The 12,767-nt window shown below is 47.4% G+C and overlaps 1 protein-coding gene across 1 annotated transcript in view; it reads left to right on the plus strand.

The window, feature by feature from the left end:
- FER1L6 (fer-1 like family member 6) overlaps positions 1–12,767 on the plus strand; it is a 125,278-nt gene that overhangs the window by 55,698 nt on the left and 56,813 nt on the right. The window contains exons 20-22 of the mRNA XM_047073811.1: positions 1,995–2,119; positions 7,073–7,207; positions 10,271–10,420. Coding sequence (XP_046929767.1) covers positions 1,995–2,119; positions 7,073–7,207; positions 10,271–10,420 — 410 coding nt within the window. The remainder of the gene's footprint in view (positions 1–1,994; positions 2,120–7,072; positions 7,208–10,270; positions 10,421–12,767) is intronic.

A 12,767-nucleotide genomic window follows, 5' to 3' on the forward strand; every position in this document is an offset into this window, starting at 1 on the left:
GATGGCTTTGGCTGCCTTCCAAACCCACTGGAGAATTTTGTTTCTTCACTCACTTGGTGCTTCAGAAAATATCCATCCAGCCAATAATTAGCTTGTACCTACATATGGCAGGCATGGTGGGAAAATTAGTGGGGGATGTAGAGATGAGAGAGGGGTCATCTGGCCCTCGAGTGGGGGCAATCAGACACATCTCTCCCAACCGCAAGTAGAAAATGAACTACCACACAAACGACGGATCACCAAATTGTGAGAGCGAAGAGGAAACTGACTTTATCAGTCTGAGGGACAGAGCTGATAAGAGGTTTCAGAAAAACAAAAACTTTGACCAAATAAATGGTTCCCCCTAGCGTTGTGCAGCATACTGCCTACGTGGCTGCAGCTGGGGGCTCTGAGGGACACCCAGGTGGCCCCAGCTGCCACCATCACAGGTCACATTACAATAGTAACAGCCACACCAGCATCTTTATACAGTTTTAAAGTTCTTCCCATGTGTCAGGCACCTAGTCCTTTGATGTCCTACATTAACCCTCTGAAGAACTATTATTACCCCCATTTTATAGGTGGGAAACAAAGGCACAGAGAGGGTTAGTAACTTCGTGTGAGTCCATGTACAGACTTGTGTGACATAAGCCTAGGAGTGGCATGGGAGGGAAGAAGAGGGGGCATCTGCACCCTTAATTTAACAAAGTAATGCTAGTCAAACTGGTATGGAAGAGTTCCTGCATCCCAGTCCCACATCAATGCAAAACACTGATATCCTGAACACAGTATAGTATTGCCTTTGGGGGAGACAGGGAACAGGAGTGGGTAAGGGGGTAAAAAGGAGCAAGTGAACATAAAATACAAGAGGGGCTTTACAAAGCCCCATGAACCCAGGAATATGACAGGTTCACTCTTACTTGGGACGCCCCCACTGAACCCTCATCTGCCCTCACCTGCAGCCCCCTCTTTGCTCCCATCCTCTCATCAGATGCGCTCACTCCTGCCTTTAATTAACCTCCATGCCCTCTGCCTGTATCTCTCACAGGACGCTAGTTCCTGGCCTCCTGTCACTGGGATGTAGATGCTGGTCTTATATTCTGCCCTCTTCCTGGAGCTCCCCGAGGGCAGAGAGCAAGGGCTGTCTTAGCCACCTCACAATCCTTAGACCAGACTGTACCTGGTACACAGTAGGCGCTCAAGATGACATTGGCTGGCTGAATGGAAGAATGGATGAGTGGTTGACTCAAGAGTTTATGGAAGCGCAAGCTATTAGTGGAGCAGCCCCTTTCTCACACACACGTGCACATGCGGGCCAGTGGAAGCAGGGGAATTACTAAAACACAAAACGTGGTCTTTTAGAGGGGCGCCCGGGTGGCTCAGTTGGTTAAGCGTCCAACTTTGGCTCAAGTCATGAACTCACCATCCGTGAGTTCGAACCCTGCGTTGGGCTCTGTGCCAACAGCTCAGAGCCTGGAACCTGCTTTGGATTCTGTGTGTGTGTGTCTGTGTGTCTGTGTGTGTGTCTGTGTCTCTCGCCGCCCCTTCCCTGCTTGCACTCTGTCTCTCTCTCAAAAATAAATAATAAACAGAAGAAAAAAATGTGGTCTTTTAGAAAGAGAAGGTGAATTTGGAATCTGACAGAAATGAAATCCAGGCTCTGGCATTTGATAGCTCTGCAAACCTGGAAAACGTGTGTCGCGTATTTTGTGAGCCATTTCCCTTATACATGTACGGGGATGATTATGATGATTATCTATGTAATCACAGGGCTCTTATGAAGATCAAAACCCATGATGTGGTGAGGGGGCCAAGGAGAATGCCTGGCTCCAAAGTTCCCCATAGATACCCCCTCTCCCCCTTTCTTCACTGCTTCTGTTTCAGTCTAGAGGCGGGTGGTGCTCCCGGTCTTGGCCTCTGGACACACTCACAGACGCACACGGCGCACAGACACCTGTTCGTACTCGCTGTTGGGGAGCGCCCACTGATGCCTGCCCGTTTCCATTTGTCCACAGCCCGGCATGTCTTTCAGCTGAGAGCGCACATGTATCAAGCCCGGGGCCTCATCGCAGCGGACAGCAGTGGACTCTCGGACCCCTTTGCCAAGGTCACATTCCTTTCCCACTGCCAGACCACAAAGGTAACCAGGGAAGCCCGCCTGCCTTCTCGTGGCCCACAGCTGATCCGCAGCAGAGCCCAGCAAAGAAAACAGCAGGGGCATGTTGCAAATACCCGTGTCTCTGGGTATGTTGATTTCAGACGCCAAAGCACACGTGCAAGGAAGGATTGCCGTGCAGAAGGTCTCTTGTTCCAGTGTGACCCATTGTCCTGCAGCCGAGATAGCATGCACCCGTAGTGAAGGAAGGGGGCTGGGGAAGAGGGATGAGGAGGAGAAGGGCACATCTAGCCCACCTGCCCAAGTGCTGGGCACAAGGCCAAGTTCAGTGGGGGAACAAACACGTGAGAAAACAGCACACAGACATGGCTGCATGAGGCTTATGAACCAACGTTTATTGAGGGTTCTTGGTGGGGAGGAGCGTTTTCCAGTTTTGTAGTCAGGAATCCCTAGACTTTGCACTGTTTTCTTTCTACTCACCAGCTGGGGGATTTGGGACACTTTCAAATTGTGCAATGTGGTGTCTCCCTCTGGAAAACACTACTTCCTAATGGATGGTGTGAGAATTAAAGGAAGTGGGTCTACACTGCTTTGCTCTGGGCTCTCTCCCTTTCCTATACACTGAGTGCTGAAAAGTGAAAGTGTTCCTAATCAGTGGACATCCAATTGGACGCTTTTCCCATTAGATCGTATTCTCCAAGGACTGACTCTGTTCTTTGAGGATTCCGTGTTCTGAGAGAGGAGAGTTCACAAAGGATTTGCTCATCTCTGGGAGTTAAGACAAACACCAAGGGCCCAAAGAGACCTGAGGTTATGTTCTAGGTCATCTACTCTCTGGCCACATTTACTCACTAAACCTCCATCTGTCGTCTTAAAATATGACTGTTGTCAAGAAACCCAAAGTTAAGTGTATAAAGTGATTGATGAATGGAGGCCGTTATATTGGCTAATGTTACACGGGCTGACATTTCTCTCCAAAGTGAGGCCTGTAACCTGAGAGATTGCATTTGATTTGTGACCTGCAGACTGAGAGCATCTTGTCCATTTCTCCATCAGCTGCGGAGTTTTTGCTCTGTGACAGGTCCTTGCTGGGCTCGGGGGCTGCACCATGAAATATGCCATAACGTGGGGCCATAGAAAGACTTCCAAGAGCCACGGGAGAGGGATTAGTTCTGTGGGGGTGGGAATCGAGAGAGACCCCAGAAGGAAGGTGACCCCATCCTCACTTAGTGAAGGAGCATGAGAACACATGAAGCATGAGGGCTCCAGACTGCTTTCTCTTCTCTGTGTTTTCAGGGGTAGTGCATAGCTCAGTGATGACAGTATAGACTCTGGAGCCACATTGTTTGGGTTCAGGTCTAAGCTCTTTCATTTGCTTGTTGTGTGACCTTAAGCAAAGCTCTCACGATGATGACATTGTATCTATTTCCCAGAGGGTAAACCACCCAGGACAATGCCTTGCTTGTAATCTTTATGTGACTCCTTGTTATTGTCACTGAGGCTTCCCACCAGAAGCAAGGAGGATTCTCAAAGGGTGGACCCCTGGGGCCTTCCTCCATCTGCCACAAAACTGTGGGGTTCCAGGCCCTGGTGATCTCGGGGCCCTGGACGGGGAGGGGGTTTGAGTGAGCTCATTGGGCTGCTATGTGATTAATTTCCTATTTTGCCTCTCTATACAGTAGCTTTATTTGATTCAGACTTATATCTCAAAGGAACAAATGGCATTTATCAAATGATCGTGTGAAAGGGAAAACAGCTTCTGTTGAGGCCTGGACTTTGCCTCTATACTTTTGAACCAAGTACCTAATTTTTGTCGGTAATAATAGCTGCCATTTATCAAGAGCTCCCTACATGCCAGGCATAATGCCAAGCATCTTATATGCATAGTTTGCTACATCTCATGGCAGCCTAAAGGTGGGTGTTCTTAGTGTCCCCATTCTGCAGGTGAGAAGGGAAGGCTTAGGGACTATATAGGTGGAAGGTGGTAAAGCCAAGATAGAAACCCACGTTGGTCCAGTTCCAAAGCCACTTTGCTTTCCATTTGGGTAAGTAAGGGCTCTGGATTCCCTCTGCTGTTTCAGTGCCATGCTGCCTCGGAGCCTGTGTGTGACATGCCCCACTCTCCTACCCTTCATGATGGAGAAAGCTGACCCTGTGGTCCTAGCTGTGCTCCACCGTTCACCTGGTAGCCCGTGCCTGAACTGACCACACAGAGCTCAGGGGGAGCAGTCTCGGCAGGCCTGGTCCCACAACCAGTCCTCTCTAAAATGACGTAACGATCTGAAATGTTTCAGAAGGGACACCCAGTTATTCCAGAGGTCACTGAGGATGTGGGATTTAGAAATCTCGTGGCAACCAAAGTATAAAGGGAAAAGGAGACAGCTCCCCAAAGAGAAAGGCTTCGGAGCCAGAAGGGGAGAGGGACTAAGTGGCTTGAGAGGAGCCTCAGAGGACAGGAGAGGACATGGCAGAGGGTGGGGAGTGTGGAGCCTGAGATTTCAAGCGATCAGAGTCCTGAGGACACAGACAGTCTCTTGTTAGACATGAGTACCCAGTGCACCAAGACCGGCATGTGGCAGGTGTTCAGTAACTGCTTACTCATTCATAAATACTGTGGTGGGGTCGAGTCGGGTGGGGAACAAGCACTTAGTGAGCACCTACTGTGTGCCAGGCATTTAATACACTTTACCTCAGACAGTGGTCATAACAACTCTACAAGGTAGGCGCTAACCATTTACATGAGGGAAACTATGGTTCACGGGGGTGAAATCGCCTGCCCAGTTGGACAGAGGCAGATGATGAAACTAGGGTTCCATTCCAAAGGTATCTGATTCTAGAGCCATGCTACATCTGTAGTTTCTCACTCCTTCTTCAAAGTGTTAGCTAATTGCTACCAAAGTCTCCCAAACGTCATCAAATATGGTCACAATGCAGAGCTCCTTAAGGAAGATCTGAAGAGGTGGAGCTTAGTCACGGGCACCTTGGCAGAGAAGTGGGACAATGTACTTTTGTTTGGGTGAGCTTTTGGGGGACCTTTGGAAGGTGGCCACATTGTCCTTGTACTCATGGGAACAACTCTGAGGATAGGCCAATATCCATGCATTTATTCATGCGAAGAGCTCTTGAGCACCTGTTATACGCAGGATGCCATATTGGTGCCCAGTACTGTGCCTAGCACATTGTATGTTGAATGTATTAATAGATACATGTTGAATGAATGAATGCTGGCCTCTGTAATCTTATCAGGTGGTATTTATAGCCCCAAGTGCCAAGGAAGCCGTCAAAATATTTCTACAGGAAAGATGCTGTGAGGATCATAAATTGCTTTGGTATTACATTTTTGTATGCGTACTGCGGAAGAGTTTGCATTTCTATTTTTAAAAGCAACATAAAAACCCAGGTTTCTTTGTGATGTCAGATAGCCATACAGGATAACCTTGCATCGCAACTATGTAACTCCTGTTCATAGGTTAGACGAAGCCGTTTTTCTCCTGTCCAAAAAAGTTAAGGTTTTCTCTGAGATGTTATGTCAAAAACATCACTGTGTCTGAGGCATAGACGCAAAAAGCGAGCAAGGAAGGAAATTGTGGAATGCATATTTTTATGACTCACGTAAAGAAGACGAATAAACAATTCTCTCCTGACCACAGTGCCAATGGTTTAATGTCTTGGCTAGAGATGACTCCTGATGTAAAAGTCTGAGATGACAGATTTATTCTTTGGAGTCCAGGAAGTTAGCTGGGGCTAGATCTCTCTCTCTCTGGCCCGCCTGGCATGCGCAGTGAGAAGTAAGGGTGTAGTTCAGAGGGAGTGTGGAAATTCCCCAGGACCCAGCAGCCATTGTGCTGTGTTCACCTGTGAAATGACCCGTTTGTCTGCACATCCTGGGAAAGGGGGAAATGTTCCAAGACTAGCCTCACACATTAACAGCCTAGTTTCTGCCCAGATGCAGAATCTACCCATACTGCAGACAGCCCTGGTCTTCGGCTTTGTGATACTGGCAGGTGTACAAGTATCCACGTAACTGGAGTAGAGGATACAAGACCAATGACACCCCTCTGAGGGTAGCAGTTGAATGGCCTGGCATGGGGGGCTGTGAACCACCTTTGGGTGAGGCACTCACAGTTCCCAGCCAATAATTCAGACTGTTGTCCTCTGTCCTTTGGTATCTCCATCCGTATGATGGACACAGCCAATTACCAATGTCACAGTTTGCCATCTTAGAAAAAAAGATGCCATGCAAAATGGTGAAGGTTATTTTGAAGACGCTGGTTCGTTCAATGCAAATGTCCACAAAACAGTACAATTCCATGCAAGGAATGTTAGAGTTAACCCCCACTTTGAGTATTTGATGACAAAATTTTATTTGCTCGTAAGTGAAGCATCACTAGATCTCCTTCATCCTCAATTTGCCCTCCCATAAAACGGAGATAATATTAGCATCTACTTGGTGAGGGTGGATGAGGCTAGCAGCCTGGGCTTTGGTACCAGATGAGTCGGGTCGAATCCCAGTTCTGCCACTTCCTGGCTCCAGACAAGTGAGCCTTGGTTTCCTGATCTGTAAAATGTGAGTAGGTAACTGTTTCCACCTCCCAGGACAGTTGTGAAGTTTGAACGAGGCTGTGCATGTGAAGTGCAACAGTTGGTACCCAGTACTCAACACAGGGGAGCTGGTGTCGCCAGCACAGCGCTACTGGGAAGATTGAGTTGAAGTTATGTATGCAAATAAGGTGTTAATCATTGCAGGGGCTGTACTCATGAACTTCTGTAAGCTCTCTGGGGCAGGGAATCTGCATTCCCTAGCATCTAGTACCCAGTGGTAGTACGTCGGTTTGTGTCATCACTTGGATGTTAAAGGACTGAGCGAGGATGACAAGGTTCTCTTTGCCCTCCACAAGTAACTGTTGAAGGAATGCACCTCGCCCCCTACAACCCTATCGAGTGAGCTTTTGCTTTTCTTTCGGCCCCACCTTCCAGGTCATTTCCCAAACCCTCTCCCCAACCTGGAACCAGATGCTGCTGTTCAATGACTTGGTGCTGCACGGAGACCAGAAGGAGCTGGCGGAATCGCCGCCTTTGGTGGTGGTGGAGCTGTATGACAGCGACGCGGTGGTGAGTGTCCCGGGCAGTGCCGACTGGGCACTTTATCTAACCAGCCTGCGACTGCTCAGGGCTCTAGAGGTGCCCGGAGGCCATTCTGGGAAAATGATGATTTATAGAACCAGGAATGTTGGTGATGATCATTTGCCGTGTTAAAGGGCTTTTCACTTAGGTTTCCCATTAGTTTGCAAGCAGAATAGGATCCGGGTCACAAAACTTTAGTGGACACACGCTTCTTCAGGAATAAGATACTTGTATAGACTTACCTGCACGTGTACCCAGCCCCCAGGTGTCCTATTGCTACTCAATAGAAACGCTGAGTAAAAACGTCCAGGCATCTTGAAAACCAGAGGTGCTTACTGACCTTGCTTGGCTGGGGGGACCTGGGTGGGTATTGTCACCAAGTCAGCTTTTGTAGCTGGGTCATCTTTCTCTTGGTTTTGCTTCCAAGCCCTGCAACAACACATTCATCCCTATCCCATTTCCGTTACGATGTTAACCAGACTTCTTCCTCTCCAAAGATGTCTGTGTTCCCCACTGAGTAGATTCAAAAGCTTACTGGAGGATTTTTTTTTAATTACTATGACAAAACTTCTTTATTTTATCATTTTTTCTTCTTTTTTAAATTAAAAAGTCTAAAGGCTAAGGCTTATTTATTTTTTTCGATGTCTTTACCTCCTTGGGAAGTTGCAGAAGCACAATATATTAAGTACAACAGTCGTTCCAAGAAGCCTTCCTAAAGCCCCCTCACGTCCTCAAGCATGCTGGCAGCTCTGACCTTGATTCAAGGTCAGAAGAGATTAGGATGGGAGAATTATAGAAGGTGAGCGGGGATTTCGGAGAGCACGAACCCCCTCTTAATTCCTGGAGAAGGAAACAGAGACCCAGGAAGGTCAAAGGCCTTGTTCAAGGTCACAGGTAGCTGGAGGTAGAGTCAGAACTTGAACCTAGCCTCCTGTGTCCAAACTTTCTTGCATATGTGGGAGTATCTGTAGCTGTATCCCTTCAAGACACACATATTCTGCTTTTCCAGAATCACTCTCTCTGTACCCGATTCCTCCAGCTATAAATTGGAGCTGTCAATTGTATATATTTAGGGAGTATGAGTTCCACTGTTGTGCATATAGTATAAATTTTCTGTGGAGATAGTCACAAGATAAATACCTTTTAAATTTTGTTGCTAACGACATGGTTCCATTCCTAACTACTTTTTATTTGAAAACCAGGAACAATAATCAAGCATCTTTGCAAACTCTTAAACCAACCCGTGTGGCTACATGGATTTCCCTTTGCTTTTCAGACCTCTTCCAGAGCCCCGTTCTACAATTACCTTCCTGAGCCCCACCCAAGCCAGTCCCTTCGTAGAAACACAAGCCTACATTCTCACATTGAAATGAAAAGGAAAAGTAGGAGAGAAAAAAGATATGAAAACTTTGCCTCTTCTTCCTGGAGAGATACATGTAGGTGCCCAGAAGGTTCTGTTTACACCTGCAGCTATGCCGAGCCCCCGGCCCTATGGTGATGATCAGATGATTACATTCTGACTCTGCCAATCTGGAGCTTTCTCTCACTCTCCAGTGGCTTGTGCCCTCATTAGGGCCTGCTGCCTCTCTAAGCAATGCGTTTATATTTGGCAAATTAGTTACTTGGGTTTAGCTTTGCTGCTTTGTTTCCAGGGCAGTTGTACTTAATTATTCCCAGCTAGGATCATGACAAAACAGTTCGACAGCAGACGGCTTGTGTCTTGACCTGTGTCATGCCATAGCTCCACCATGAACTGTCCACGAGGGACAGTTCTGACCCCACCTGTGAACACCAGCAGGCAGCTTTGTTTGTTTTAAAGTCAAAAATAATCACAAAATCATCAAATAATCATTAGTTTAAACTAAACACCATTTCCGCCTCAGCCAAGGCTCTCTCTACAGCCGGGAATGCAGGTGCTGGTTTATGAGTCCAAAGGCAGCAGAGCAGGGCAGCTGCTAAACCCAGCCTCAGCCAGAAGAGAATGTGGGCGCTGGCCTTGTACTTTGGAAGTCATTAATCCGACAGCTTTCACTCAATAAATAGGTAACGAGTGCCTGCCCTGTGCTGGGGGTCACAGCAGTATGTAAAACGGGCAATGCCGCCACATGGAGTTTACATTCCAGCCATTCCTGAGATAAATGGGGAAGCAGCCCCAACCTCCAGCCCCATGCTGCTCCTGGGGGAAGGCCAGCCCCAGGTTCTTGGGAGCAGGTATGGGAAGAGACAGGAGATGGTGCTATCTCATAGTGTTTTTTCGTTTTGTTTTGTTCTTTGTTTTTTGTGGTTTTTTTGGTGCTCGTAGTTCTTAAAGAAACTTGCGGTCCGTATATATACATACATACAAAACTATCTTAGTGGCCTCTTTTATTACCAAGAAAAATAGAGCAGAACTGCTCTATCACCTGAATATACTGACCTTCATCATTATCATCATCATCATCATCATGGCCATAGTCATCATATTACCATGTATTGAGCGCTTGATGTATACCAGTCACTGTGCAAAGCACCTACATCATTAAGTCAAACCTCATGGCCCCATTAACAAGTAGCATTTTTAATTCCTTTTAAGGCATGAGGCTCAAAATTGACTAAATGGCCCAAGGCCATAGAGCTGGAAAGTAGCAGATTTGGGAACACAGACTCAGGTGTGCCTGGACTTCAAAGCTCACGTTCCTGACCACAATGGTGTCCTGCCCTGGAGAGCTTTGGGAATGCTTGCTGCCACCTTATTTCTTCTTTTCCCTTTCAAGTCTACCCTAGATGATCATTTTAACTTTCTTCCACTGAGCTCTATATGCTGAGAAGAGAGAACCCATAACAGCCCTGGGCCCAGAAGTTTTCCCTGGGAGCCCACATGGAATTTCCTGACCCCCAAGCCTTGGTAAGGGGTAAGAGGCATTTGGCAGAAGAAGAGAGTGAGTTAGTAGCAAGAGGGAGACACTGAGGCTAATGGCTTTGTCAAGATTATTTTTTAAAGTGCACTGATGCAGGTCAGATCCAGGTAGGTAACCATCGGGGACAAATTCCTTTCTTTTCTTTCTGCCTTAGGGGAAGCCAGAATATTTGGGGGCCACAGTGGCTGCTCCTGTTGTGAAGCTAGCTGACGAGGACTATGAGCCACCCAGGCTGTGCTATCACCCTATCTTTTGTGGGAGCCTCTCTGGAGGGGACCTCCTTGCTGTATTTGAACTGCTGCAGGTAAGTGAACCAGAGGTCATTGGCCCCAGACATCTACCTCATCTTCCCGGCCAGAGCATTTCCATGAAGCTGTGCTTGGCCACTCTCTGCTGTCCTGTGTCTAGAGGGGTCTCCTTCTCAGGATCTGGGAGCCGCCACTCAAGAATTCAGGTGACACGGGCTATTTCTAGAGCCCTTGTGCTGTATGGGTCAGAGTCCCAGGATGAAAACTCCTTCTGGGTTTGGCCAGCAATGCTTGAGCAGCCCTATATGCAAATCATGGAGTTCATGCAGACTGTGGGAGGATATGAGGCAGGAAGGGAGCAAACTCGTGGGCACTTACCACGTGGGATGTTCAGTGCCTCATGTAACTTTCATCACATAGACCTCCCTCAAGCCTTTTGAGATAGGTGTTAGGATTCCCATTTTCCACATTGTAAACCGAGAATTAGTGCAATTGTTTGCCCTACTTCATCATTCAGCTAAGACCTGAAATGAGACCTTTTTTTTAAGAGAGAGAGAGAGAGAGGCAGGCAGAGAGAGAGGGAAAGAGAATCCCAAGCAGGCTCCACGCTCAGTGCAGAGTCTGACATGGGGCTCAATCTCACAACCCTGAGATCATGACCTGAGCTGAAATCAAGAGTCAGATGCTTCACTGACTGAGCCACCCAGCAGCGCCTGAGCTGAGACCTTTCAAACCTTTTGCTCCTTACACTGCATCACATAGTTTCCTGAAGACAGGGAGCTCTTAATCAGTCCCACTAAGGCATAGGGGAATTTATGAATATGTGCCTCAGAAGCCTTTTCCAGAAAGTAGAGGCAGGATACTGGGGCGGGAAGCTGAGACTCTCAGGTCTGACTGTCCAGTGGAAAACCAAATGGGACATGGAGAAGACCTGGAGAAGAAGTGATGGGGCCCGGGGGCTGTTTTAGAGACCACTGCATTCACCGAGGCAGGTGGCACTATCCCTTTGGGTCAGACCAGTTCCTCTATAGGTAAGCCTATTTTTCAGAAATCCCATTTTAAAAAGTTCACCTGGTAGAGAACCTAGAAGGCCAGCACTCCTAACACAGAGAGATAAGGGAGAAGGAAGGGTAAGAGAGTCGGATCCCATGGGTGTGGATCTCATTTCCACCACTTAGGTAGTACGTGACCTTGGGTAAGCTACTTCATCTCTCTGTTTCGCTTGCAAAATGAGGATGATGATCAGTGTCCTGAAAGTGCCTGGCATGGAATAAACACTCAACTAAAACCACGTATTTTATTAGTAGTAGTAATATGTCATGTAATATTGAAGCAAAATGTCTAGTCCCACCTGCTTATTTCAGGGGAAGAAATTGAGCTGGGTAGAGAGGTAACAACTTGCTCAACACGGCAGGTCAGGGCCTAGAATCTAGGTATACTGATTGATCCCCCTGATTGCTGGGGAGCCTGGAAAGCATGATGGAGCAGGGACAGCCGAGAGGCTAGGCACCCTTGCATTCAAATCCAAAGTGCCCGCACCTGCAGCTGGGGCTTGAGTATGGCTACAGGGGTGAGTTCAAAGAATCACCCCACTTTGTGGTCTGGTTTTTGCTTCAGTTAAGGCAGAATTTTTTATTTTTTTCCATTATTTTTTTTAGGGAGAGAGGGAGAGAGAGAAGGAGAGAGAATCCTAAGCAGGCTCCATGCTCAGCACTGAGCCCAATGTGGGGCTCAATCCCATGACCCTGGGATCCTGACCTGAGCAGAAATCAAGAGTCAGATGCTCAACCAACTGAGCCCCTCACGTACCCCAGAGAAGCACTTTTTAAGGATAGAATGGTTGCCTTAGAGAAAGAGTGAGCTCTCTGTCGGGGGAACTGAAGCTAAGTGAACCCTAGGAGGACAGAGTGGTAGGAATTCAGGCATTGGCTCCAGCCCTACAATGACTGCAGCCTCGGAAGGTAGGAGTGAGGACTAGAAACATGTTTGTCTTACAAGTCGTAGGTTCTAGGATTCCAGGATGACAAACCAAGAGAGATTCTAATAAAACCAGCTCCCACCAGATGGATGCGTGTTACACAGAAACATTTGCTGTTAGAACTGAAAATGACCTTCGAAACCAGCTGGTCCCATCTTTCCTCAAGTGAAAGTCCTGGCAATTGTAGGCTTTCAACGACTGATTTTAGGTTGAAAGCAGGTAGAGCATGATAAATAATACTGTCAAATCAGTATGGAGGGAGTTTTGCCCTCCTCCTCACCCCCAGGTTTACTGAGATATAGTTGACATGTAACGTTGTATACGTGTAAGGTGTACAACATGATTATGTCATATAGCACATATTATGAAATGATGACCACGATGGAAGTTAGTTATCAAATCCATCTCACATAGCTATCGAACCT

This window comes from Lynx rufus, unplaced genomic scaffold (assembly GCF_022079265.1).
Source record: "Lynx rufus isolate CCGP_SWC_20201006 ecotype Redwood Valley unplaced genomic scaffold, mLynRuf1.p SCAF_12, whole genome shotgun sequence".
NCBI classification, from domain to species: domain Eukaryota; kingdom Metazoa; phylum Chordata; class Mammalia; order Carnivora; family Felidae; genus Lynx; species Lynx rufus.